The following is a 26,351-nucleotide window of genomic DNA, read 5'->3' as shown; positions in this document are numbered from 1 at the left end:
TGTCTGGGTTGGGGAGGGGGCCTTCCATGATAGTGTTCCTTCTTTGTACACAAACTGTTCCTTCATGGATAAAACTCTCATGTTGAGAAGAAGGCTAGGCTTTTACTATTCTTCCTACCATACCCATTTTCTGTATGGAGGAGCCCTTACTGGAGTGGTACAGCCTAGAACAGTTGTGGCAGATGGGCTAGATACAGAGGTATCTCAGGTAACTGGAGAGCCAGCCAGTCATTAGCACTTAATGCAGTTGCTTTATCCCTTGAAGTATTAAGAGGTTGCCAGGGATTGATGCATAGGTGATCTTGTTAGGACTATGATCAGAAGGTGACTCTTGTGGGATTCTAAAGTTAAGAGGTGTGGTGATAAATAACTGCAGCAAGATGTGTTGTGGGTGGCAGAGAGGAGGATGGTGGTGAATGAACTGGAGTGAAGAATTTGTCATTAAAGATGTTTCTGAATGGTGGTGTGCCCCCACCCCCATAATGAAGGTGTAACTGCAGAAGCAAAATTCAAATTCTTCATTCCAGTCCATGAGAACATTTTAAAACTCAGGAATAAATAATACTTAAGAAAATTGGTGGAATGTTTTACGTCTTTTGAAAAAGCTCAAATATGAACAGGATCTCCTCCCCCACTTCCTTATGAGAATTGGGATGTTTGTCACGTTGTAGTCAAATTTTCTAAGCAGTAGACTACAGTTAAAATTTTCTGCCCGTAGTATATATTGGAAAAGGCAATAATTGTGAGTAATTCTCTCAGCTGTTTATTTAAGGGAAGCAATTTCTAATGGAGTAAAAAGAGGTTGTAGCAGTCTGACCTTTTTCAACATGATTCTTTGGCACAGATTTTCATGCAGACAGATGTTGGACTTTTAATAGGAATCTTGTATATATAAATGCTGGTGAAACCGCCTTTGGGACATCCATCCAGTAAAGCTCGCACCAAGATTTATGAACGCTTTGAGAACAAAGATTAGTTATAGGAATTGCCCTCCAGGCCCCACCCTTGTGTCTCTTGCCTTAAAAGTCTAGAGGTGACTTTGCTCAGCTGTAGAGAAGGCTCAGAAGATAAATTCACTGCATGTCAAATTACTGGGCATAGCTTAACACACATAATGTGCCATGTAGTTTACCGTGTCTATCATGACAGAAATGTGAGAGAAACACTACAACAGACCCATCATTCAGAAGGAAAACTGGGACTGACCCTGACCAAACTGAACAAATGGTTGCAGAGAAGTGTAGGTCGGGCCTATTCAGTTTCCTCATTCAGTATACAAGATTTCATTCTCCCTCCTGCCTGGTTTCCTGATTTCCCTTTGCCAGCAGTCAGACAGCTTTCTGGTCCCATGGAACATGCTCAGTCCTCATTGTATTAGGGGTCTCTCTCGTCTAGGTCCCCCTCCCCAGATATTTTTGTATACCTATGCAAACTTCTGGATTTCCCCAAACCTGCTGATATCTCCTTCTTGTGTGTTGGTAGTATGGTTTTAGGCTATAAAAGCCACACCACTTCTGCCTCAGCATTGGAGATAAAGGGAAAGGTATGACTAGCACGCTCTCTCTCTCTCTCCCACCCCCCCACGTGGCCTCCAGTGCTGCATCATAAGTTGCTTTTAAATTTGGGATAGCTATTTGCAAAATGCACCAGGATATGCAAGGAAGAGTTAAGGTTAAAATGGCTGAAGAAAGTTCTGATTTGGTCACAAAATGTTCATTTCTTTGTTAATGAATAGGAAGATGTGGTCCAAATAAACATGTAGGGACACAGAGTACGGAGCACAATCTGTCACGTCAAAGGAATCATGTGCATTTCAGTTGATTTCTGAAACAAGGTTTCAGATTGGTTTTAAGAAGATGAAACAGGTAAAGTCATTTACTAGCCTTGGATTGCTTATACTGAACTCATCAAATGCCCTGTTTATTTTTTGTGGTCTATATCAGTCAACAACTACCTTTTAAAAAGCAGAGTAACACTTAACTGGGGTGCTAGAAGCAGATGAGAATTTTTCTTCTTCTTACTAATCAGTACAAAGCAGTGCTTTTAAAACCAACAGTTCTATAGCATTATTTTATACTGCAGGGGGAGCTCTATGTCAAGTGAACTTGAAAACATTCTCTGTATATCTGTGTGCGAGTGTGAGTTGCACATGTGTTAGTGGTATTTTACAGATAAGGGGTCATTTTCTTCACCACTTTGAAACCTGGAAAATGATGTCACTTTAAAAGTGTTTGTAAACCAACCCAATCAACCTATTTTTTAATGATTTTTATAGGCATGATACAGCTTAGTACCTTAAAATAGTTTATATCAGAGGTTTTCAACCTTTTTGAGTCCACTGTTTCCTTGACCAGCTACACTCTTTCTGTGGCACCCCTGTGAAGAAACATACAACGAGCCTCAAAAGGCCAGTTATGTCACCCCTTGCCTGCAAAGGCGGCAAGCTCCTCACCCCTTTTTGAACACCCTCCCTTGTGGAGTGTTCCCTCAGCCTCCTCTCCCCTCTCCTTAGCAGTCCCCCCACCTCAAAAAGAGGTGCCTCGTCATGCCGCCACACAGGGGCCTGGGAAGAAGATGCCCGCAGCCTTAATGGCCCAACAAGAGGAAGGGAAGGGAAGAGGGATGGAAGCCAGTGTTGCCCGCGGCACCCTTGACCATCTTTCGAGCCACCCCAGGGTGACACGGCACACTGGTTGAAAACCATTGGTTTATATGTTTCTACTGTAACCTTCACTTTTAAATTTATTCTTATTTTATGTATTTAATACATTTATCACTTACCTCAAGAAGATTTTCCAATGAGGGCTCCGTGTTTTCTAATTTTAATATTAATACACACAAAGAGAAAATGATATATATGTCTCTTGAGAAGTGAATTCTACTAAATTCACTGGGGTTCACTCCCAGGTAAGTGTCTACAAAATTGCAGCCTAAGAAACAAATAAAAAGACCCCCACTTTTTATCCCTCTTGGCAAAATGTCTGGACAACTTAAAATTCTGTGCATTTCTTCTAGCTGTAACTGAAGATTTGGTGAATTCCCAAATTTACAAGCCTCCATTTGTGCTTGGTGCATAAAAGGGATCATGGAGAATGTTGAATTTTAGATTGTAACCTCTTCAGGACAGAGGCCTGACTTCTTGTCATTTCTCTGTAAACCACCATGCACCCTGATTGTTCTATATGAACAATAATTTAAGAAGCCACTCTGAACCCGTCACCCCTTGGATGTGTTGGGGCCAAGCTGGAAACTTGTACCTGTGCTTGCATTTCCGTGGCAGAAAGCCACCAGTGTAATATTCACATCTTCTCCCCTGAAGTGTTTTTAAGTAAGTGGCAATGTAATGGTTAGAATATTTTCCAAATTAACCATTAAGTATTTTTTCAAAGCTATCCCTTCTGCTCTGAAGAACAGTTTGTAGAAACTTGACAAATCATTCAACTATTTCCATGTGCATGGTAGGCTCCCATCTGCTTTGGTTGTCTTTTGGAAACTGCTCATTCTTTGATTATATAGACATTCTTAGTTTATATAAATATTTGCTTTTTAAAAATAATTCTTGCAAGTTATAGCATAACCTGTCAAATATTTAAACAAAGCATTTTGCCATTCCAGCATATATCTATGTGGACAGAGGCTGAGCTTCTCAAACGTTTTGGTGGATGAAAACAGAATAAACATTCAAACAAACCCATTTTTGTTTTGCCTCTTTTCAGCCAGAGAACATTTTTCTTTACTCTAGAGAAATTAAAGTTCAAGACAGAGCATGGGGATATTTTTCTTCCTGTTGGCCACAATGAATATTACGTTTTTAAAAACCAATATGGATTTTGTGATTGTGATTGCAGACATTTGAAAAGAGGGGTGGTAGAATTAAGGGGATGTGTAATGTTGGCTTTGGAAGCTAGTTCATCCGTGTGACCTCAAGACCTGTTGGCTGTACTAAGGTCTACTCAGAGTAGATCTATTGAAATTAATGAGCCAAGGTTAGTCCATTAATTTCATGGAGTCTACTCTAAGTAGAACTAACATTGGTTGCAACCCTGATATATTGTATGTTGGAGATTGGCAACAGGTCAGATCCACTTCCTGTTGTACCATTTTGCATGGTGATGGTGGGGACAGCCATGGCAGTGGTCTTGCAACTTCATGGCAGCCTAGTTTGGGAGCTGGAATTGGAGTATGGTCTACTGTAATCCATCCTGGCTGGGGGTTATTTAGCTTTTGAGATTGAGCTGCTGGACAGGGTTATATGGCCTTTGAGATACCGGCGCAGCCCCAATAGGCAAATAGCTCTCAGTCTTATCCAATTATATTAAATGTCTAGCTGCCTGCAAGCTGGGATATTCAAACAGCAGGTGCTCTGGCCAGTCTGCTCATAAGCATTCCTAGTAGCCTTCGGAATATGGTCTGTGTTGAGCGACTGCAGATAACTTCTTTTATACTTTAGAGAGTTTGTTGCGTGATGAAGAAATCAGATTGTGATGAGCATCACAGTTTTAAGATGTAGTTTCATTTATAAAAATAAGCAAATGCTGATTGATCTAATATTTTTTAAAACAATTGAAACAAATGAAAAATATTAGCCAAATAGGGAAAGTTATTAGTGTTTGTAGAAACAGACTTGGTGACCATTGTTCAGCTAATTAAACACTGCAGTTGGACTTTCTGATTGATTCCAGACATGCAGATGACAAACCTAACCATTATATAAGTATGCGTTCTTGAAAGCAGAGTTGTGCAATTTAGCAGCCCATCTGTGGAGAATTTTAATATATTTGAAATAATTCCTCAGTTGCAAAGAGAGAAAATCTCCCTTCTCAGTAATGGTGGCTTTTACATTTTAATGCTAATACAGCAAAGAATGAGACTGAGATCTCCGGAACTGGGAAGACAATAGCATAGTAATAGCAGACAATAGTAGAAATAAGGAATCAACTCAATAAACTGAACAAAACTACCCAATATTGTTCACACAAACATGATTTGAGACTTCAGTTTGCTAGGAAATGGGGAAAGATTTGGTGATTCTTGTGTGATTTGTGTTCATTTTACAGCTGCTATATTGAGTACCCTGGAGCAGCAGTGCAGTGAATGGGAGACTAGTACATTCCTGAAATTGATAGTTACAGGCTGCTCTTCTGAGCAGAGCTATACCAGTATTTTGCACTCCTTAAAAAAACAAATTCCCTCAAGTTTCTATTCTATTTAAGCTCTGAACACTGGCACTCCTGCATTGATAGATAATGGGAAGGATAGAGAATGAAGGTGGATTGGTGGAAGACTTTGTGAAGGAGAAGGTGGGGAGCTGGTCCCTGACCTTTTCTGCTGTTGTGTGCACATGTTGGGATGGATATATTATGTTTGTCCTGATGGAGAGACCCTCTCTGGCCTCTCAAGGGATTGCATTGGAATTTCTTCCTGTTAACTGCTAATCTTGAATTCTTTTCCCAGAGTGCCCACTACAGAGTGACTGGGCTACAAGACAATAATTCCAAAAGTCTTCATTATCACTACTCTGGTCTAAATGAATAGTTTATGGTTGAAACTCCAGCCGGCAGGAAACTTCCTTGTGTTTTTGATAGAGGTAAAAAGCACTGCCAAACAGAAGCCTGTTGCAACTGAACAACAGTTGAAAACTTTGTTATCTGAGAATTACTTACCTCACACTTCGTTTTCCTTGGATGCAATTGTTGGTTGGAAGCATAACACTTTATCTTCAGGTGAATCTCCTTATAGTTAGTGAGTTAGTAAAATGGTTTGTTTGGGGAAAACTCTATTTCTTTATAAAACTGAAATCGGTTTTACTTGCCTCATGTTTGCATTTGCATTGAATTCAATCTCCCCCCCCCCATCCCCAGCTGTGTTCTATTTCATTTTCTGTCAGGTGAAACTTTTATAGGCATCAGGGGAACATAGGAAGTGAATCTTGTGAGTGGATCCCTGGGCGCACTTGTGGTTTTTTTGGACCTTCTTATCCCCACATGTCCTCACGATGTTTACTGCAAATGAATTCCATGGTCCCAAGAGTGCCATGGTGCTTCTTCCAGTGGACCTTTGGTGGTAACTCATTCCATATGTTTAGAACCCTTTGGGTGATATTGTTTTGCCAAAATAATTTGCGTTCCCAGTTTCCTAAGGTTGAGATCATTTTCCTTGGATTTGTTTTCTTGATCATTTTTGAAGAGTTTGTCAGTTTCATAAATCTTCTCTACAATGTAAGGAAAAAAACAATTAAGTCACCAGCAATCCATTTGTCTTGGCCAAAGATAATACATTGAACAGACGAGCAGCCAGTGTTACAGTAGAACTTGGAACCAGTGCTTGGTTGGAAATCACGGAAAGGCCTGTATGTGCTGCGTTTGGGATGAGCATTTGGGCAAGTTAACTGAAGAATGAGACTTCGAAGTTAATTCTTTCACAAATAGTAGTAGTTTTGCTGGGGCCAGGAATTTAAAGTTGAACAAGCGGCTGAGATGGGCAACCCTTAGTTTTGTTCAGATATGGAGTTGCTCTTATATCTGACAGGATATGTGTTAAATGAAACTAACAGTCCCAGATTTGTTTACAGCTAGGCTGTCTTTCATCTTGAACCTTCAGATTAATTTGCCACTGAATACCAGTTACTAGGAACATAAAACCATCTTGAACCTTTCATCTTGAACCTTCAGATTAATTTGCCACTGAATACCAGTTACTAGGAACATAAAACCAAGGAGAACAAGGCCTTCATGCCTTGATTCCCTGAGGCACCCACTAGGAAGAAGGAGGCAGGGCTGTTGTTATGTTTTTAAGCATGTATACATTGACGACAGTACCAATCAAGATAATTATGCATAAAGTACACAGATTAGATGAGGCAATCCAACAGAAATATGTTTTCAAGGTTTTCTTACTAATGGCCTTCAGAGAGAGAGTGAGAGTGTCAAGTGCTTGGAGCCACACCCAGGGCTAGAGCTACTTTCCTGCAGTTTGTTTTCATGCCATTATCCTCCTGATAAGTTTTTCCATTTCCCGGTGTACCTGTCAACACCTTACAGGGGAAAGACGCATCATGAGAAGAGAGCTGGATTTTACTGCAATGAAAATTATTTAGGTCACTGTGTCAGGGGAAAGCTTGGGAATATCTCGCTTGTTTAGATTCTCCATCGAGGAATTCTTTTGGTGGAGGGGTTCTCTCCGAATTGCCTTTCTGCTCTTAAAGCACCTGTTTTCCCCTGTCACAGGTATTTTGGTGAGCTTCCAGTCTGAGGAAGAGTCCCCTGTTTCAGTGCTCTCAGCATACAAACTGGGCTGACTAGGTAGTGTTTATATCATCCCGGCTTCAAGTTATATGGATGACATCAGTGGGAGAAAACTGTTGGAAAAGGTTCATAGACTGTACTCAAAATGGCAACACTTGGCTGACCTGCAAGCCCATAATGAATAGGCAGCACTTTTTGTTGAGGAGTCTCCATGGTCTTACGTCTGGCAGCATCTCACCTGCATCAGTTTCTTCGGACCTAGCCACAGGTCTGACCTTTCTGTTCCATGCTAGTGCCTTGATTCATCTGCCCTCCCAAGTTTGTAGCACGTGTTAGAGTCTATCTCCAATTAAGAAGGCAACTGTCGAACCCCCATATTTGTCACAGCCCAATGGTTTGCCTAGCACCAGAGATACTTGTTGCTACAAAGCCCTCCTGTCTGGAACTTTGTTGTGTTGGGGGTTTGGCAACCAACAGCCTTGGGGTTCTGGTTACAAGGCAGCAGCTGATGAATAGTAGGGATTTGTTAATGGCCAGTTCAAGCCTTTGGATATGAATCCTGGGGAAATAGACCGTAGCCGTATGCTGCTGGATGTCATATTGCTTAAACTTTTTTATTACCTTAATAAGCATTGTAACATTTTTCTCCTGCTTACTCTTCAGTGTTGACTCTTAAAATGAGTTCTATCAACCTGTTTGATAAAATGTTTAGGATGTTGGGATATGTGTACAGTTGACTTCTTGTCTATCCCAAGATATTTCAGCTACTTATTGTTAACATTTTGGCGAGTATTTAGCATGCTTTCTGCCTTTTATTTGCAGGTCTTGATTTAAAACTTTATGAAGGGCAGTATGCAGGCAAAGAGGATAATCTGCACACTGAGGAACTGCACTGACTCTTCTTGCCAGTGCTAGCGCAAGTGTCTGAACCTTGGTAGAAACATGAGGTGTACCTGAGTTCCAGCACAAGCCAATCAGCAAAGCAGTTATAGCACAGGAAACAACATGTTGGTTAAGATTGTTTTATAGAACAGAATGTGTGCAGTTAAAGTAGGACTTGTAGTTTGATAGACAAAGAGAGTTGTGCTTTCCTATGTGAGATGCATTATCAGTTCCATCATTCCTAATGCATAAGTAGTGAGGAGTGACTGCTGCTTATGGGAGGGTCAACACACCCAAACAATCTGGGATGTTGATTTCAGAGACAGAGGGAGCCTGTGCTGCTGTAGCATTTACAGGCCCAGAATGTATGTGAGCAAATGTCTGCCCCATAGGTGTAGTGGGGGGGGGCAGGGAGGGGCAGCTGCCACTCCAATCAAGAAAAATCTATAAAAATACATAGCAAACTGAGGTTCTGCCCCCCCCCTAACAAAACTACTGGCTGTGCCCATGGTCTGCCGCTCTGCCCCCTTAAACATACTGCAATGTCTGGCTGTTAATACAAATTAGGAAATCAGAAACATAAAGAAGTTAAATGAAGAAAACTAAAAGAAGCACTGCATCTGGATTGCTATTGGGTTGTGTTTCTTTGTCAGTACCAGCTTTCTTTGTTTTGTGGAAATAATTTTGATACCTCCCCCTTCCTTGATGAATGAGGATCCAGTATCTGTTGGTCTTACCTCTCTGTGTGTATTTAGATATGTATTTAGATACATCTACATATTTTTGCCATATCCCCTGAAGTGTTTTGGCTGCAGTGTAAAATTTCATGAAACAGTAGTGCTGAATTTGATGCTCCTAAAAAGGTTAGAGTCCATCATGCCTTTTTTCAGAATCTAGTTCAATGACAATAAATGGACTTCTTGTTCCCTTGTATATAAGGGATAAAAATCAGCACGACCTATCCTGTTTATACCACACGAGTGTCCCAAAGAAAAACATATCTGTTAGTTCTATTATGCTTGATTAAAAGGAGTTTTTAAAAAGTCTAAACAGATTTAAAAGAAGAAGAAGCTGAAAGGACTATTACATTTCAAAGAAAGATGATATTGAACTAAAAATGTTTGCTCATGAGGCACTGCACTAAAAATGTGTGTGCATGAATAAAGTGAAGGTGCTGTTTTATTTTTGAAAATCAGCACTATTTATGTAGTTTAGCAGCTCAGGAAAAACCATAGGGAGTTTAACTTTTAGTTCTATGTGCTTTAAAAGGTTTTCAGAGTGAAACATACTGGGAATGAGCTTCTGAGAACAAAATAAGCTGGGGGTTTTTGGGGGGGTAAAGTACTTTGTAAAGCATTTTTGATTTTGCGCATGTGTAAAAGGTTTGGCACAAATTTCATGATCGGTGTCAACCTGAAATAATCCTGTGTGACAAAGGCAGGCTTTGTGTGTGATCTGTTCATACAAATTCAAAATCATGAGTGCTTTGTATTCCTGTAGTATTGTGACTTCTGCTACATCAGAAAAAAGCATCCTCTCCTGATTTCTTAAATATTGGCATTTTGGCTGTCTCTTGCTCCCCTCCCCCTTCGACTCCATCCCAAATTCTTGTGTCTCAGAAGTGAAGTTCAAGCTAAATCCTAGTTGACATTGGTTTGTGGAATGCAATAAGAACAGCGTTTGTTTTAACTCCTCAGTGACATACAAAAGCCAAATAAAACCAAAGAAACTGAATTCTTCCGGCCAAACTGTTCTCTTAATATTCCCTTTTTGTTTTTAAATGCATTATGTTTGTTTTCAGATCAAGAGGAACATACAAATTGGTAATGGTTTTAAAGAGGGATTCCTTTCTGTTTGTTTATTTTTAATAACACCTGGAGTAGCAGTATGTGCAAAGGATGATTATCAATGTGCAGGTTAAGCTAGAAAAAGTGAGGGGCTTAGTAGTGGCTGTTCTAAACTTAATATCCTTGAGGGTAGAAAAGGCAGGGTAAAAATAAGTTAAATAAAATAAACCAACTCATGCTTTTATTTGGCTAACCTGCTAGCCTCAAAATCTACCCTTCATACCTTTTAACTCTGTCCTTCCCACCTACATGCCTTTCTATCTGAAGAGTTATGTTATAGACTTGGGAATTCTAGACTGGCAATCTTCGCTGAAAATACCCATTAACTCTTTCAGTTCAGGTTTTGCTGGTCTAAGGTTAAAAGGTAAAGGTAAAGGGACCCCTGACCATTAGGTCCAGTCACGAACGACTCTGGGGTTGCAGTGCTCATCTCGCTTTATTGGCCGAGGGAGCCGGCGTACAGCTTCCGGGTTATGTGGCCAGCATGACTAAGCCGCTTCTGGCGAACCAGAGCAGCGCATGGAAATGCCGTTTACCTTCCCGCCGGAGCGGTACCTATTTATCTACTTGCACGTGCTTTCAAACTGCTAGGTTGGCAGGATAGACATCCTTAATGATCGGTTCTCTCAAACAATATTCAATGTTTTCAACTTTCTCATTGGAAAAAAGAATGGCTGATAGCAGTTTATGTTACATTTAAAAAAGGATCTACAATTTTGCCAAGAGATTATTTAATTGTGTGGTGTTATATTTTTAGTGTTTTGTTTAAGATTATTTCTGTGTTCTGCCTTTCTGGTGCAACTACCAGCTTGACTGCCAGACTTGCACCCAGCTTTGGTTCATCAAATAAATAAAAACTGTTTTGACAAATGGAACCAGTTAATTATCTAAATATTTACATGGGCAAGTGTTTAGTTGGCTTTCCCTTTGTTTTAAAGAGTTGATTGATGGCACCTCAAAGTGAGAAAACATCTCGGGAATTTTCCTTCTAGATCTTGGTGATGTTCATATGTCAGACAAGTTAAGGGAATGTTTCCTGGTGGATTAAAGCGAGTAGCAAGGCCAGGTCAACAATCTCCTTAGGAGAGGAGAAAATGTGCACATGCAGATGTAGGAAAAGCCTTCTAAAAAGGCTGTTTTTTGGTGATGCAAGTCTTGCATCTATCCAGAATTTAGGTTATCCCTGGTGGTTTGCTTCCACAGCAACAAATTTTCTTTGACTACCCTCATTCCTCCCACCTTTGCAGACATGCGTCACAGCAGGTAGCCACCTGACTTGTGAGTGAGAGCACAGTAAACTTAATGCCTCTTGGAAGGATCGGTTTTGTGAAGCAAATGATTTTCCTCTTTGTGCAGGGTCAGAAATAAAACATCTGACCCAGGATTGAGATTGAGTGGAACCTGTGTGCACGCGTGGGGGTCTGTGTCTTTTGTACATTCTGGGAGCTTGTGTACTTTAAGCCAAGGAGATCAAGCAATGTGTTCCTTTTACAAAAAGGGAAGAGGTCTTCCCTCCTCTCCTATAATTTGAGCAGCAAGTTCTCATAGAAGTAACTGAGGGCTGGAAAAAAGAAAACCACTTTTATGTCAGGCTGCATTATTTTAACTCTACGCATTTCCCAGCACTGAAGCCCTGTCTGCTGTCAGAAAAGACTTCATTTCAAATGCAGCTCTCTTGACGTGGGAAAATTAAAGAGTGTGACATGTTCAAGCCAATCTTGTTTTAACTGAGCCAAAGAGAGGCTATTGAAAGTTTCAGGATAAAGTAGCAAAGAAGTAGTGGCAGTAATAGTATATTATTGCAGTTATAACTACACTGCAAATGCACACAGGATTTAAACTGGTCTAACTATTATGCTTTCCTCTAGGGAGAAGGTAGGCAAAAGAAGCCAGTGGAAGCCACCTCCATCTCTGTGACCAGTCCAAGTGGTCTGGGGATTTCTTGACTGAGCTAGCAGTTTCAGTGCTGGTCATTTCTGGCTTGGACTGGGGGGAGGGGGAAGCAAAGAACCAGTAGTGTAAATAGCACTCTCCTAGCCTGAAACACCAGTGGTTGGTAATGGTTTTTATAATGGTTTGAAGAACATTAGCAGATGTAACTTTCTTCCACTGAAATCAGTGGCTGGCTGAATTTTTTTAAATTCTCCACAACAACCCTTCAAGATTGATTGTTAATATTCTAGTTATCTAGATGGAGAGATGAGATTAAGAGATTTGAACCCAGCATCCCTGTCCAACATACTCCAAACATTGGCTTCCAAAGGTATTGGGGGGAGGGATGCTTTTTTTCTTTGAAAAAAACATAACAAAAAACAATTCCTGCAAAAAAAAATCTAGTGGAAGACTTCAAAAGCTGTTTAGCATTTCATGTTATCACAGTTCACCTGTGTTAAACTTGGATCTACTGATAGTTACATCATTATGCCTTTGATGAGGTGTTAGACAAATGATCCTGAGCATCAGGCCTGCCTCTTGGGCTAGACATTTATTGCTTTCTTCCTGGCATGCTATCTAACAGAATGCAGGCCATTTAACTTGAGCCAATGGCAGGAAATAAAGATCGTGCTTTTTAGGGGTCATGCATGTGCATTCAGCCTGGAAAAGGCTCCTCTATCTGAACTCTGCATGGCATAGAGCTTTCAAATTGGATCGGCATGAAAAACAGGAATTTGTGACTTGGTGTTTATGGGGTGGTCTGCCTATGTCCAGCCAGATGAAGGCTGTTTTTCTCCCCGCTCCTGTTTGCCTCCCGCTACCGCCAGCAGCTGGTATTTAGAGGGAAACTACCTGTAAGCTGGGGTGGGGGAGGTTCCATTTTAGCTGTCAGGTCTGTTACTTATAGATAGACCTCTCCGCTTCCTTAAATTTATCTGAACCCCATTTAAAGCCATTGGCAGCCCACCATATTCTGTTGGCAGTGAATCTCATAATATACCGTATTTTTCGCCCTATAGGACCCACTTTTCCTCCTCCAAAAATGAAGGGGAAATCTGTGTGCATCCTATGGGGCGAATACAGGCTTTCGCTGAAGCTTGGAGAGCGAGAGGGGTCGGAGTTCCCGCAGGGCTCCCTAGGCTGCGGATAGCAGCCTGCTGTCTGGCGCGCGGGCGCCCTGAAGCAGAGCGCCCCTCGCGCCGGGCAGACATCCGCAGCCTGGGGAGCCTTGCGGGAGTTCCTGCAGGGCTCCCTAGGCTGCGGATAGCAGCCTGCTGCGCGGAGCGCGGGGCGCGCTGAAGCAGAGCGCCCCGCGCTTCGGGCAGACATTGGCCAGCCCCACAAGCTCGGGGGACAGCAGGGAGGCGCAGCGCCACCATCCCGCTGTTCCTCGACCTGGTTTGGTTTCCCCGACCTGGTTTTGGGGGGGAAATAAAGGAAAAATGTTTTCCTTTATTTCCCCCCCAAAAAACTAGGTGCGTCCTATGGGACGAAAAATATGGTAGTTCTGTAGCTTGAAGAAATACTTTCCTCTGTCCTGAATTTACTACTGCCAGTCAATTTAATTGGGTGACTCTAAATGTTAGAACTATATTTTTAAAGATGGAGAAAAGTACTTTGATCCTCTTTCCTCACATCATGCATTACTTTGCAAAAAACATGACCATGTCTCTTAATCATCTCCCCCCACCCCCTGTACAAACTTTAGGGGGAAAGACCCCTAAATACTTCAGCCATTCATTGCAAGGAGAACCTCCAGTCTCTTGAGCATTTTGAGCAACCTTTTCTCATCATCAATTTATTGCAGTCAGCTACAGTCAAATATATTAAGTAGGCATTGGACAGTGTGTGGTATGGAGGTGGCAGGAAAAAGAAGAAAGTGATAATAGCAGAAGCTGTAGGACAGGGAGAGAAAATGGTCCTAGGAGTTTGGCTCTGCCATGGGCCTTCATTCTGCATCTTGGTCTTGACAATATAAAGTTGAAGTAAAAAGACCAGATTTCCCATGTATACTGCTCCTTTTGCGAAATCGTGACAAACGAAGTGAGCATATTTCTTCAGCTGAGTTACTTATTATATATTAAATATCAGGACTGTATGAAAAATAAGGCAGAAATGGTCTTGAAATAAAAGCCAAGTTGCTGTGCCTGTAGCTTGAGAATAAGCCGTCCTCTTCCTCTGTCCCTGCTACTTATAAGTATTATTTGCCGACATAATAAAATACGCTTTCTGCTCCTTTTGATGACCTCAGCTTTCAGATGCACTTGGGAGATGAACTATGGTGATTCATTTTCATTGCTGGGGTCTGCCGATTTGGTCAATGACGTGTTTAGGAAATAATGCCGGCTCCCATTCAGTAAGTCTGAAAGAAAATGCAAATCCATTTCCATTTGGGAGCTTTGGTTCCAGTTGAGTGACTTCCTTTAATAAACCCTGCTAGTAATTAATCAAGTAAATTGCCACTTGCTGCTGCTCATCTGCTGCATTTTCCAAGTTGTTCCCAGCTCCTGCTGAGTCAACAGTCCTGTTCCCACAACTGTTGTGACTCATATCTCTACGTTTGCTGACTAAGATTCCATCAGTTTTTTGTAGACAGCTCTGAGCAGTGAGCGACTTCTGTTTATCTCTAAAGTGGTTTTCAGTAGTTGGGATGTTAGTGTATTGTAGACATGTTGTAAATCATTGAACTGGTTGAAGAACGTTTATAAAATGTCACTCTGCAAAGAGTTCCAATTTCTAATGTGTTATGCAGAATTCACCAAGTTTACTTCTGTCCCCGTGTGTCTTATTCTCACTGGTGATAATAATAATAAATAATAAAAAGTGGTTCCCTGAGTTAAGGCAATACAGAAAATACTTTTAAAAGTGAAAGTGGAAACTTTTAATCTCCTTGCAACTGCAAGGAGAGGGAGGGGGAGCATGTAAGCTTGCTGTGGTTCTTTCATGTAGCACAGGGCTGGGGAACCTGTGCCCCTATATATGTTGTAGGACACTATTTTTTAAAAAATGTTTTAAATATAATTTTACATGGGCGTTTTTTCTTGTTGTTGCCCAGTTTGGGGATCTACAGTTGTGTGGTGATACGGAACGGAAGGGGGGGGGCTCCTTTCCCCCTTCCTTCTAGGAACATCCGAGGCCCCGCTTATTCCTATGGCCCCGCTTTAGCCAATCACAGACCTCCTGTTACAATGTATCCATTCTGTTTCTGCTTTTGCCCTATAGTACAGAATGGGTTTGAAATCATTGAAATCTTTAAAAATTGATATAAAATCAACCGTAACTACAATTTCTTCGCTCTCAGTGTCATTCAACTCAGTTCCCCGTGGACTCCATAATGCTATCCCTACTTCCATAATCCCCGAAGCGGCAGGTCACGTACGCAGGAACTTCTTAATTTGCCAAACCTTCCCTCTAGGCAATATTAGGTGGCAGACGATGCATATCTCTGACCCATTGTCTTGCCACCACCGGTACTCAATAAATGTGTATCTATGTATATTTCCCGCTCCGCATATCCCCCCTCCCTCATCCGAAAATGCTAATTAATGTAATCCCACCTTTTCATAATGTATTCATGACGTGTAAAGTATATTCATGATGTAACTTGTGAAACCCAACCTTCCCATAATGTATTCGTGACGTTTCATGCACTGTATTCTGGGATATGGAGGGAAATTTCAAAAGTTCATGTCACCCCTTTCTCTGGGTTCAATCTCGCCTTGAACCTGTTGCGCAATAAACTTGGATCTTCTGCAGTTTGCTCCTGCGTCCGGCTGAGCTCATTTTCTTCCGCAGGGACCCACGGACTTAGTCCGATGAGCTGGGTGGCAGAGTAACCCCGCACCCAGATTTTTCCGTAACAGTTGGCGCCGCAACGTGGGGCTTGCGGTTCTCCCGAGCTGCTGACTGGGGGCCCCGAAATCTTCAGCCGGCTCCAGGCCATTTTGCCTGGGAAGATCCTTTTGGACCCCCAGCCATCTTCTGGTGGAAAGGAAGGATAGAAATGCGAGAAACAAGAATAATAAATATTAATTAGTTCACATGCTATCATAGCTTCCCAAAAATCCTAGGGGGGAAATGGGAAATACCAAGAGTCTGGCTAATAATGTGATATAAAATATCCTGTATGTGTATTTTTTAGAGGATTATCCCAGTGGGACGTGGCTGGGAGATGAAATCAACCCTGAGATGCGGGTGCGTTGCCCCATCACGCCAGCAGACATGCTGCACATTAGCACCAACTGCCGCACTGCTGAGAAGATGGCGCTGACGCTGCTTGATTACCTCTTTCACCGGGAAATCCAGGCCATCTCCAACCTTTCAGGGCAGGGGAAGCATGGGAAGAAACAACTAGATCCTCTCATGATTTACGGCATCCGTTGTAAGTATACGTTCCCATAGGAATTTGGAACTCCTGCCATTAGTACATACTTTACAATTTGTTCTTGGGCAGTTCAGAGAGACAGATGAAGTTAGATATGTAGCAAATATAGATTAGAATGTTTTCCTATTTCCTTCTGTTTGTGTGTGTGGTGTATTTGTGTGTAATTATTGTATTGCTCAGTGGGTTCTTTCCAAGTATCATACAGTCCAGGCTTACATAGGACCTTTGCCAGCAGCCCTGTCATGATGGTGCAGAATGACTGTTGTCTCCCAGAACCACTCTGACATTTCTGCACCAGTCCCACTGAAATTTGTTTGGAAGATGTATCGGACTTGACTGGGAGGAAGTTTGAGACCAACTCTGTTTTGCGGTGATGTGTGCTCTGGGTTAACAATTGCGTGGCTGACGTCTAGACCAAAGACTTCATCAGTCTGGGCATACATGACCTATCAGTTTCCCACCTGCTGCTGTGGAAAGCATCAGAAGTTGGTGGCTATGCAGGGGGTTTGCTTTGTGATTCTGAAATCAGTGCATCACATTTAAAGGATTCAGCTGCCTCAGATGATCAGATTCCAGCTCTGCATTTTTGCAGATGTTGGAAACTGGTTTGTTTCCCCTTACCTCCAGGCAGATGTTTTGCTAGCTTCTTTTAAAGGCAAGTTCCTCAAGGACCAATTAGGGTTGTAATGCACTCAATGGCTCCCCTGTAGCAGCATCTCAAGTCCTGTTTCGGTTCATGCTGTCACTCTGAATTCATTTTAGCTTGCAGTTAGAGAACATACCCAGGTGTAGCACACATTCCTGATGGAGGAGGTGATTGAAAAAATGAAACCTAGTAGTAATAATAGCTGCATCTCAAAACACAGATGTTGCTCAAGTATTCAGGATAGCCACAGATTGGAAACAGCAGCCAAAGCAGTCAAAGCAGATACCTTCTCTGTTTTGAGCTGATCAGAAACAGAGATCCAAACAGGACAAGCTCATTTAATTCCTGTTTTCCACATGCATCATTTCAAAAGATTGAATGTTGATCATGTTGAAATGCACAGAACTAGAGCAAATTTCACTGCTGCTCGTAAAACTATATATTCCTCTGCTTAAGGAAAAACTTAAACTGACATACAACTTCAATAAAACCCTCTTAAGAGCTGAAGTCTGTGTTTTCTGTCCAGCTAGAAATGAATACTTAGGAGGTGGTTAAGTTCTGCTAGTTAGGAAGAATGCAAAGTCAGGTTTGGAAGGTAGGGTTCAGGTTTTTACAGGGGTGCCTGGAATGCCCCCAAGCAATCACAGGAGGAGGAAGATTAAGGCCTGCAAGGAACAGTCTGTTACCTGATAAGGCAACACAGCAGGGATAATACTAAGCAAGGAGAGGGTGAATTTCAAGAGCACGTAGCTCCCACTTCCACCCTGTAATTGTTGTGTGTATTCGTTGGCCCCTTAGCCACTAATGTTTGGTGTGATGCCTCCATTGACAAACTATAATTTCAGCCGTTACAGTGGTACCTCTAGTTACGAACTTAATTCGTTCCGGTTGTCCGTTCTTAACCTGAAACTGTTCTTAACTAGAGGCGTGCTTTCGCTAATGGGGCCTCTTGCTGCCGCTGCGCCACCGGCACACAATTTCTGTTCTCATCCTGGGGCAAAGTTCTCAACTCAAGGTAACTCTTCCAGGTTAGTGGAGTTTGTAACCTGAGGTATTTGTAACCTGAGGCATTTGTAACTCGAGGTACCACTGTACTGAGTGCTGATAGAAGGGAAAATGAAAGCAGACAAGTAGCTCTAAACAATGGTTTATTGTACATCTAGAAGCTCAAAACTATGGTTTGGGTTCTGAATCACAGTCAGCGCAAGCCATGGTTTGGTATGTGGACTCTGTACTCTGCTGTTTCCAGAGTTTCCTTGGAATAAGACAAGACTGTTGGCTTCTAGCAGAGATCTGGCAACATGTGCTGGAAGATTTCTGGTTACAACTTTTGGTTCATATACCATTTTCAAGGGCAGTGGGAGATCCACCAGCAACTCTGAAAATACCACTTGAATATTATGGAAGTCGAAGCATCCAGTGTGGTGTAGTGGTTAAGAGCGGTAGACTCGTAATCTGGTGAACAGGGTTTGCATCTCTGCTCCTCCACATGCAGCTGCTGAGTGACCTTGGGCTAGTCACACTTCTTTGAAGTCTCTCAGCCCCACTCACCTCACAGAGTGTTTGTTGTGGGGGAGGAAGAGAAAGGAGAATGTTAGCCGCTTTGAGACTCCTTCGGGTAGTGATAAAGCAGGATATCAAATCCAAACTACTACTACTACTACTACTACTACTACTCTTCTTCTTCTTCTTCTTCTTCTTCTTCTTCTTCTTCTTCTTCTTCTTCATTCCTGGGAACCTCTTTTGTACTGGTCCCTCTCTGGACCGCCTGACCCATAATGGACATGTTCAAGTTGTATGTGGGTCAGTCTGGTCCTACTTTGCACCTTTCTCTAGAATGGCACTCCCACCATGCTATTTTCAGCTTGGATGCTGAATGAATGTCATCACCAAATGCCAGCCACACAGCGTGATTGCCAAAGTCGCCTTTTACTCAAGTCTCTTCTTTCAGCTTGTCAGTGGAAAGATTTTTGTCCCTTTCCTTGTTCTGGGAAAAGAGCCCCCAACCAAATCTGTATTTAATAGAAAATATTTTGAAAAGTATATAGTACTCCGAAGCCACACTTTCCAAACTGAGGGAAATATGCTTATTAAAAATTCTTGATATACTGCATAAGCTTTCCCACAAAGCATTTATCTTCTTGAGGTATATGCTTTCATTTGGTTGTTGCTGTAATGGCAGTGGAGGTTGCAGAGAGAAACTTTGGGGCAATTAATTGATGTCTGTATGATTCAGGCAAACAGTATGGTTTTAGTAACTCGTTACATCAATGCTACTAAAATAAGGGGATTTGGGGATGGGGGTGAAATCTGATAGGCAGCAGTTAGGAGTATACGTGTAATTGAAAATATAGGCTTGGATATTTTGATATTTGACAAGAACCACTGCAAATTTGTGCCTTTAAAAAAGTCCAGCCTCAATGTTTAAAGAAAATGATACATTGCCTATGCAACTTGGGATTGGAGTATCTTAAGGACCACCTGCTCCCAAGTGTAGCTAACCATCCTCTAAGGCCTGCATCAGCGGCTCTTTTCCAGGTGCTGGGCTGCCTTTGTGGCAGCACCCCCAATAGAGGCATGGTCTTTCCTGGAATGCTCATCCAGTGTTGACTTTTTATTAGCTTTCAAGCATCAGGTGAAGATAATTTTATTATCCTGACAGTTTAGTATATACTACTTTAATGTTCTCCTCCTTGTTTTATTGCTATTTACAGCTTTTCTGACTGCTGATTATTTTTGGTTGGTTTTTTTTTATCGCTTCCCTTTGGTGTATGTTACGTATTTTTGTACTGAAAGGCGGGATAGAAATGTTTTAGATTAAAATAAATAATGCTTAGATAAGTATTCCAGATGCTAGTTAGAAAAGTTGAGGTTGATAAGGAATTGCTGTTGCTTCTGGTACAGGGGAAGTCACTTAACAAATAATGCTGAGATTTTAAATGATCTCCTTGGCAATATAGAGGATGACCGTTCATATTTTTATTGATGGGCCATGGCAAAATGACACAGCTTCCTCTGGACATAAAATGTCACTCATGTTGTACATGGCATACATACTTCAGTGGTCTTCCAAACAAAAAGGGAAAGGGTGGGGGGAGTTTGTGGAGGATCCTGAAATCAGCAGTTGTAAGTTTTACCAAATTCTGAGTAGTTATCTCATGGTGTTGCAGTTTTGCTTCTTCAGCAATATAACGAAGGAGAAGGAAAGAGTATATTAAAGGAGTGGTTGGGGTGCTACGGGGAGCATGACTTGAGGCACTAAGAGACAGCATGATAGCCATGCTTGGCATCCTCCCAAGGGGACATTTACAAAAAGTTAAACTCCTTTGGCAAAGGTGCTGAAAAATTCCAGAAGTGGACACCAGAACCACAGAACAGCTATTGTCAGCACAGCAGAAAGAAATAGCAAATTTTAAAATGCATCTTTATAAAATTATTATTAATAATAATCTGTATAATGTCAAACAGAGTGTAACAGCCTGGCCCTCTATATTGAACCTGTTATCGGCTTCATTCATCTGCTCTTGGGTGTGTTTCATCTGGAACCCATCAGTGTTTAAAGTAGCCCAGACAGACTGCTGCAACCTAAAACTCAGATTACGCAACCCTATCAAAATAGAACAAGGAAAATAAGCTTCTACGTTCTTCCTGTTAAATCAGAATGAACTTCATCTAAGGGTGTATGGTTTGCAGGTACTATAGAACTATTCCTTCTAATGTTGATCTTGTTTAAAACATCAGGATAGCATAAAAAAGAAGAGGGAAAATCTTGGGAGGATCGAACTATATAGTATAAAGCTTAGAACTGTATAGTATAAAGCTGACAATAGAAAAGATAATGCTTTCACAGATAGGCAAGCTGTCCTAGAGATATGAAAAAAATGTCAAGTGGATTGGGAGTGAGCATTCCTCAGAAGAGGTGTGAGCTGCTCCTGTGTGATGAAGTACCCTACTCCTTTTCTGCTAAGTTGCAGACCACCCAAATGGATTTAATGGGGAACACATTTGAATCCTGCTTGATTTTTGATAGAATATTCACTTCAGTGTTCTCTTCCATCTTGTGAAATTGTCCATCTGTTTATTTGCCCACTGTCCAGGCTTCTTGCATACATTGTAATATAAGAAGCCAGTCAGTCGAAGCTTAGATAACAAATATATGGTCAGTTGTTTTGTTGGAAGCCACCCAGAATTGCTGGAGTAATCTAGTCAGATGGATGGCATATAAAATCATCATCATCGTCATCATCGTCATCATCATTTCACCCAAAAAAAGGGCTGTTAGGTCAGAGACCCTTGAGTGCATCACAGTTTCAGTTAGATTCATTTCCAATTACCCAAGTATCAGTCTCATTTTCTGCTCTGCACTTGATGGTAGTTTCTATTAAGTCCTAACATTTGTTGCATGTTCTGCTCAACCAGAGTTCTATTAATAAAAATCTATTTGAGCACTTGCTGTAACTCATAATGTTCATATTTCTGCTATTAACCTGGGGAGTTGTTCTTACTCCCTTGCTTTCCACTAAGCATCCCTGGGCCAGGTGTTAAATCTGGAAACTGATGAGGCTCACCACAACAGCCTCTGCTTGATGAACTGTAATAAGAAGCCAAGCTGAGCCAGAGGAAACGGGCGTGCCTGCCATTTCTGAGCCTTACCACTAATAAAACTGTGCACGGAACACTTGGATTCCATCTGCGGAACCAAAAATGAAAGCTGTTCTCATGCTGAACTTGCTATCTTGTTTTACTCAAATGCTCGTTAAGTGTCCTTAACCAACTTGTTGAACAAATCTTTATTTTGCTCACACCAGATGAGCTGTTGACAGTTACTTCCTGTTGGGCTTGGGGACCCCCTGCCCAACTTTCTTTAAAGAACAGGAGTGTATGAAATTATACCTGAGTGCCCAGAAACATGAATGCTGAAAACATACTTAAAATTAATAGTGATTTTTTTCATCGACATTCCAAATCTAGCAAGAGTGGGTTAGCTTCAACAAGGTTTGCTGGATCTGTGTGGAACCATTTCTAATATTACAGACTTAATAAATAATATGTTTTCTTTACAATTCTCTATACATATTTTCAGGAATCTACAATTTTGCTTACCATGGTGAGTGCTCCACCACCTTTTTGCAAGCTTGCCATGCCCTATGTTTACTCCCATCTTTTGGGTTGGGCAGGGGGCAGGGATTTCTCTATTATGCAGTTGGCTGTGTTTTAGAGGCACTGGGTGCAATTGTGGGGACATTCCTACCCCTTCCTGGAAACCTGGGGTTTGTATTGGCACCACACTTCCCTGGTACAGTCATACTTGGGGTTGCGAATGCTGCGGGTTGCGCGTTTTCGGGTTATGGACGCACTGAACCCAGAAGTTCCGGAACGGGTTACTTCCAGGTTTCGGCGCTCACGCATGCGCAGAAACACTAAATCGCGCTTTGCGCATGCGCAGAAGTGTTGAATTGCGTCACATGCGTGCGCAGACACAACACCGTGGGTTGCAAACGCTGCGGGTTGCAAACGTGCCTCCCGCACGGATCATGTTTGCAACCCAAGGTTCCACTGTACTTGAAAGGTATGAGGTGGAGAGGGAGGTGGGACTTGTTTTTTGCATCTCCACACAGCGCAATTCCAGGAACAAACCAGTGACCCAACTCCCAGCTCTAAGCTTAGGGTTAGCAATGGTAGCAAGAGAGTGTCACTGCTTCTTTGCTGCATTTTTGGACAAGGTTTTCCCCTTGTCAAGGTCTAGGTGACCACAGATTGGTGTTGGCCACTAAGGTCAGCCAAAATTTGTGAACTCTGCTTTTCTTGAACTTAATTCTTTCAAATATGCAATGTCATAATGAGGCATAAAACAGCCCAAGTGTTTCGTGAATAGCATCTTTGGTGTGTTCAGAAGAGGAAGTCTCCAAGGCTTGCAGGAGTCAGCTGGTCCATATGTCCAGAACTGAAGCATCCAAACTCCCGCCTCCAACATCTGTACAGCCAACTGCCCTGAAGTAGGAGCCTGGATTGCTGTTGTGGTGCTTCTCTGCAAACACTTTCTCCTCTTTATTGAAGCTGCCAGAACCTGGCTTCAATTTCAAACAGCTCTTTGTAAATCAGTTCAGTCCTGCCATATGGAGGGAGGCAGTCACACATTTCAAGGCGAAGGGAAAAGATAGATGCAAATGATGAAGGCCGCAGCCCTCTGCATGCCAAAACCCCTTGGAATCCAGCAGGCTTTGCATTTGAGTGAACGTGCTCAGGATTGCGCTGCATGTTCTCTCCAACTGTAGTTCTGTGGAAAACCATATGGACTGGCAACTTGATATAAACCATGGGTAGGCAAACTGAGGCCCGGGGATCAGATGCGGCCCAATCGCCTTCTCAATCCAGCCTGTGGACGGTCCAGGAATCGGCGTGTTTTTACAAGAGTAGAGTGTGTCCTTTTATTTAAAATGCATCTCTGGATTATTTGTGGGGCATAGGAATTCGTTCACCCCCCCCCCAATATAGTCCGGCCCCCGACAAGATCTGAGGGACAGTGGACCGGCCCCCTGCTGAAAAAGTTTGCTGACCCCTGTAAACTCATTAAACGTTGCTGTCTGGCATCTTCCCATTTTGCCCCCCTGTTCTTGCTTCCATGTGGTGTCACTGACTAGTTGCAGCTTGAAACAAGTGGAGCAATATAAGGAAATGAATAACTGGCAGTGGTGCATTGTACCCTTGCCTCCCCCAGCACATTTACCACAAGCTGTCCATCATTCAAGAATGCAAAATAAATGAATTTAACTCTTTAAGTTATTTCCTACTAGCAGTTTTCTTGGTTGTTGGTCACAAACAGAATATTGTTTCACTCAATCATGCAGAATATTATATCAAGAAGCCCCTCAGTTCTTAGAAAAACAAGAAATGGAAAGAAGTGGTCTTAAACATGGTTTGCTCTAAATCATTTATTATAATTTATATTCATAAAAATTGTATATCACTTTTCACCAGTGAGATTGTCCCAAAGTGGCTTCATTTGCTCTTCAGTGCTCTCTCCTATTTGGTTTTAAATTAGGTTCTCCTCTGTTCCAAGGAGGTAATCAATACAGGTTTAATATAAGTACCACTGTGCTCTTAATAACTTAAAACGTGCCCCTCTGATCAGAGCAGAGTTCATCTAATCCAGTGTTCTCTTGGTAACCAGATTCCTCCAGGAAAAAACCCCACCATCTAGACATGGGGGCAGCAGCACTCTCTTGTTGCTCCCCAGCAATTGCTTCCCAGAGATACTCTGCTTCTAAAAGGAAGGAGCCATTTAACCATCACAACTAAGAGCCATGAATAGACCATTCGACTTCCATGAAATTGTCTAAATGTGGCACTCAGTTGGATAAATTAAGTGTATGCTATACAGCATTTTGTGTGTGCTTTCAATAAGCTTCACTGGATGACCCTGAGTTCTAGTATTTTAAGAGAGGAAGAAAAGCTTACCCAACTCCTATTCATTTCAGTGGTCCTTGTGCTGGAGATCTTCTTAAGGGATTGAGCCCCATTAATACAGAACCTGACCAAAATCTAGGAAGCCATAACAGCATTGTTATGCTTGCCTCGATCTGTTCATCACCATCTCATATCTCTGCAGTTCTGTGAAAACTGCTTTGATGGAAAAGCAGCTAGAGCATGTGGATGTGTTCTGAGGGGTGTCTGTGTAGTTTTGAGTCTCTTATTTTCTGCTTGTCCCACTAGTTGGACACCCACACCAACCTCTTTACAGTGGCTCATTAGCCCATCTGTTTTTACTGCTTGCACAACCTTTTCCTCATTTGCTGGGATTCTCATCCCTTCTCAATCTTCCCAGTGATGTGTGCTGTGCATCTTTTTTTATGGTGATGTTTGCTAACGTACAGTACAACAGTGTGTTCCTTTCAAGCTTTGGAAACCTACTATTTTTTCAGTTGTTTTTGCCATATTCAAAACTTTATCCAGCCACTGACTCTCTGCCTTTTAATTTACAATGAACATTCGTACTGCCAAGTGGTGAAATGTCCTTGGCAGTGTAGGCACAGTGATATCTTAAAAGACACTAAGCGGTTGATCATTGGTTCAGAACTGTAGCTATTTCTTCCCTTGGAGAGGCAAGAGCCCCTCAAGATATGGGTCCTGGCCAAGAAGCTCATTTTTGCAGGTGGTAGGGGTCACTGTCAGATGCTTTGTGCACCTACAAGAGATCCAAGTGGTTGTATTACAACTCCAGTTTTAATTGCCCAGTTTTCATTTTTGCATACCTATGAGCGGAGCTTGGTGTATGTGATTTATAGCAAGTAGCGCTAGGTCCTTCGTAGACTTTGTCATCCTCCTGCTTCTTCCTGTCTTGCCTTCTGTTGCAGCAGAGGGACAGGGACTGAGTTATTGGGTACCTGACAGGATGGGGCTCTTCTTATTGCAATTCCTACCTTCCTCTGTGGATGAAAAAGCAGGTGGGAAAAGAGTGGTGGATGAATTTCTTTGCATCCTGGTTTGTGCCAGATCGTTATGGCTGTAGCGTCTGGCATGTGATTTTTCTCTTATAGGATTTAGAAGTCAGAAGGCATCCCTGGAATCACTTAATCCCTGTTGTCATTGAGAGAGGAAAAACAGTCTCGCCGCTGAATGCGAGCTGTTGCCTTGCGTGAGAATTAATGTACAGCTCATCTGGAAAATACATTGCGTGATTCAAGGAAAGTGATGAGTTCATGAACACTCATAAATTGAATTCCAGAAAGTTGCATTGCCCATTCTTTTCAGACACACTCTCTTTGTCACCCTGAAAGAGTTAAACCATCAAGAGTTGGAGCTGCTGGTACCATTGCTGGCAAAATGTAAATAATTTTACGTATCCATTGGTTTTCTGTCACGCCAGGGCTTTCCAAGGCCGCAAGCTCCTTTGGAAGGGGAGAAATTTGTGTTGTTGATTCCTAAGTTAGTTTTTCTTGGCGGCACATAGGGTGGCTTTTGCCATCCAGCTGGAATTCTGTGATGCTGTGGAAAAGAGCTTATGTAACAGGATGTCTCAAGAAGGCTTTTACATTTTTAAGATATATATTTATGGGGGGGGGCGGGAGCAAGAGCACACACAAATTAGTGGGGGGTGGAAATATCTCCCTCAGTTTTTTCCATCTATAGATTCTGAGATGTCAAAATTGAATCAGGTTTCCTTTAAAAATATAAACATTGTTTGTTTACTAATTTATTGCTACAGACTGGAAAGTCAGACTTGACAATGTGCAAGTTGCCGGTACATTAGTGATAGGTTTTATCTTGGTTGAGAATACCATAGTGCAATTAGATGAGACAGCGGGAAATACATGGTAGGATCTCCTGTGATTTGTTTTCAAAAAGAGAAAATCAAGCTGTGGGACACAGATTTGATAGGGAATGATAAACACACACACACACACACACACACA

General features: G+C 42.0%; 1 protein-coding gene across 3 annotated transcripts in view; it reads left to right on the top strand.

The window, feature by feature from the left end:
- BANP (BTG3 associated nuclear protein) overlaps positions 1-26,351 on the top strand; it is a 148,174-nt gene that overhangs the window by 37,586 nt on the left and 84,237 nt on the right. For all 3 annotated transcript variants that reach the window (XM_083513706.1, XM_083513705.1, XM_083513707.1), the window contains exon 7: positions 16,050-16,289. In XM_083513706.1, the coding sequence (XP_083369832.1) occupies positions 16,050-16,289 (240 nt within the window). The remainder of the gene's footprint in view (positions 1-16,049; positions 16,290-26,351) is intronic.

The sequence above is a fragment of the Podarcis liolepis genome, assembly GCF_965112155.1.
Source record: "Podarcis liolepis genome assembly, chromosome: 7".
NCBI lineage: Eukaryota > Metazoa > Chordata > Lepidosauria > Squamata > Lacertidae > Podarcis > Podarcis liolepis.
The sequence above is the reverse complement of the archived record's forward strand: the minus strand, read 5'-3'. Positions and strand labels throughout refer to the sequence as shown.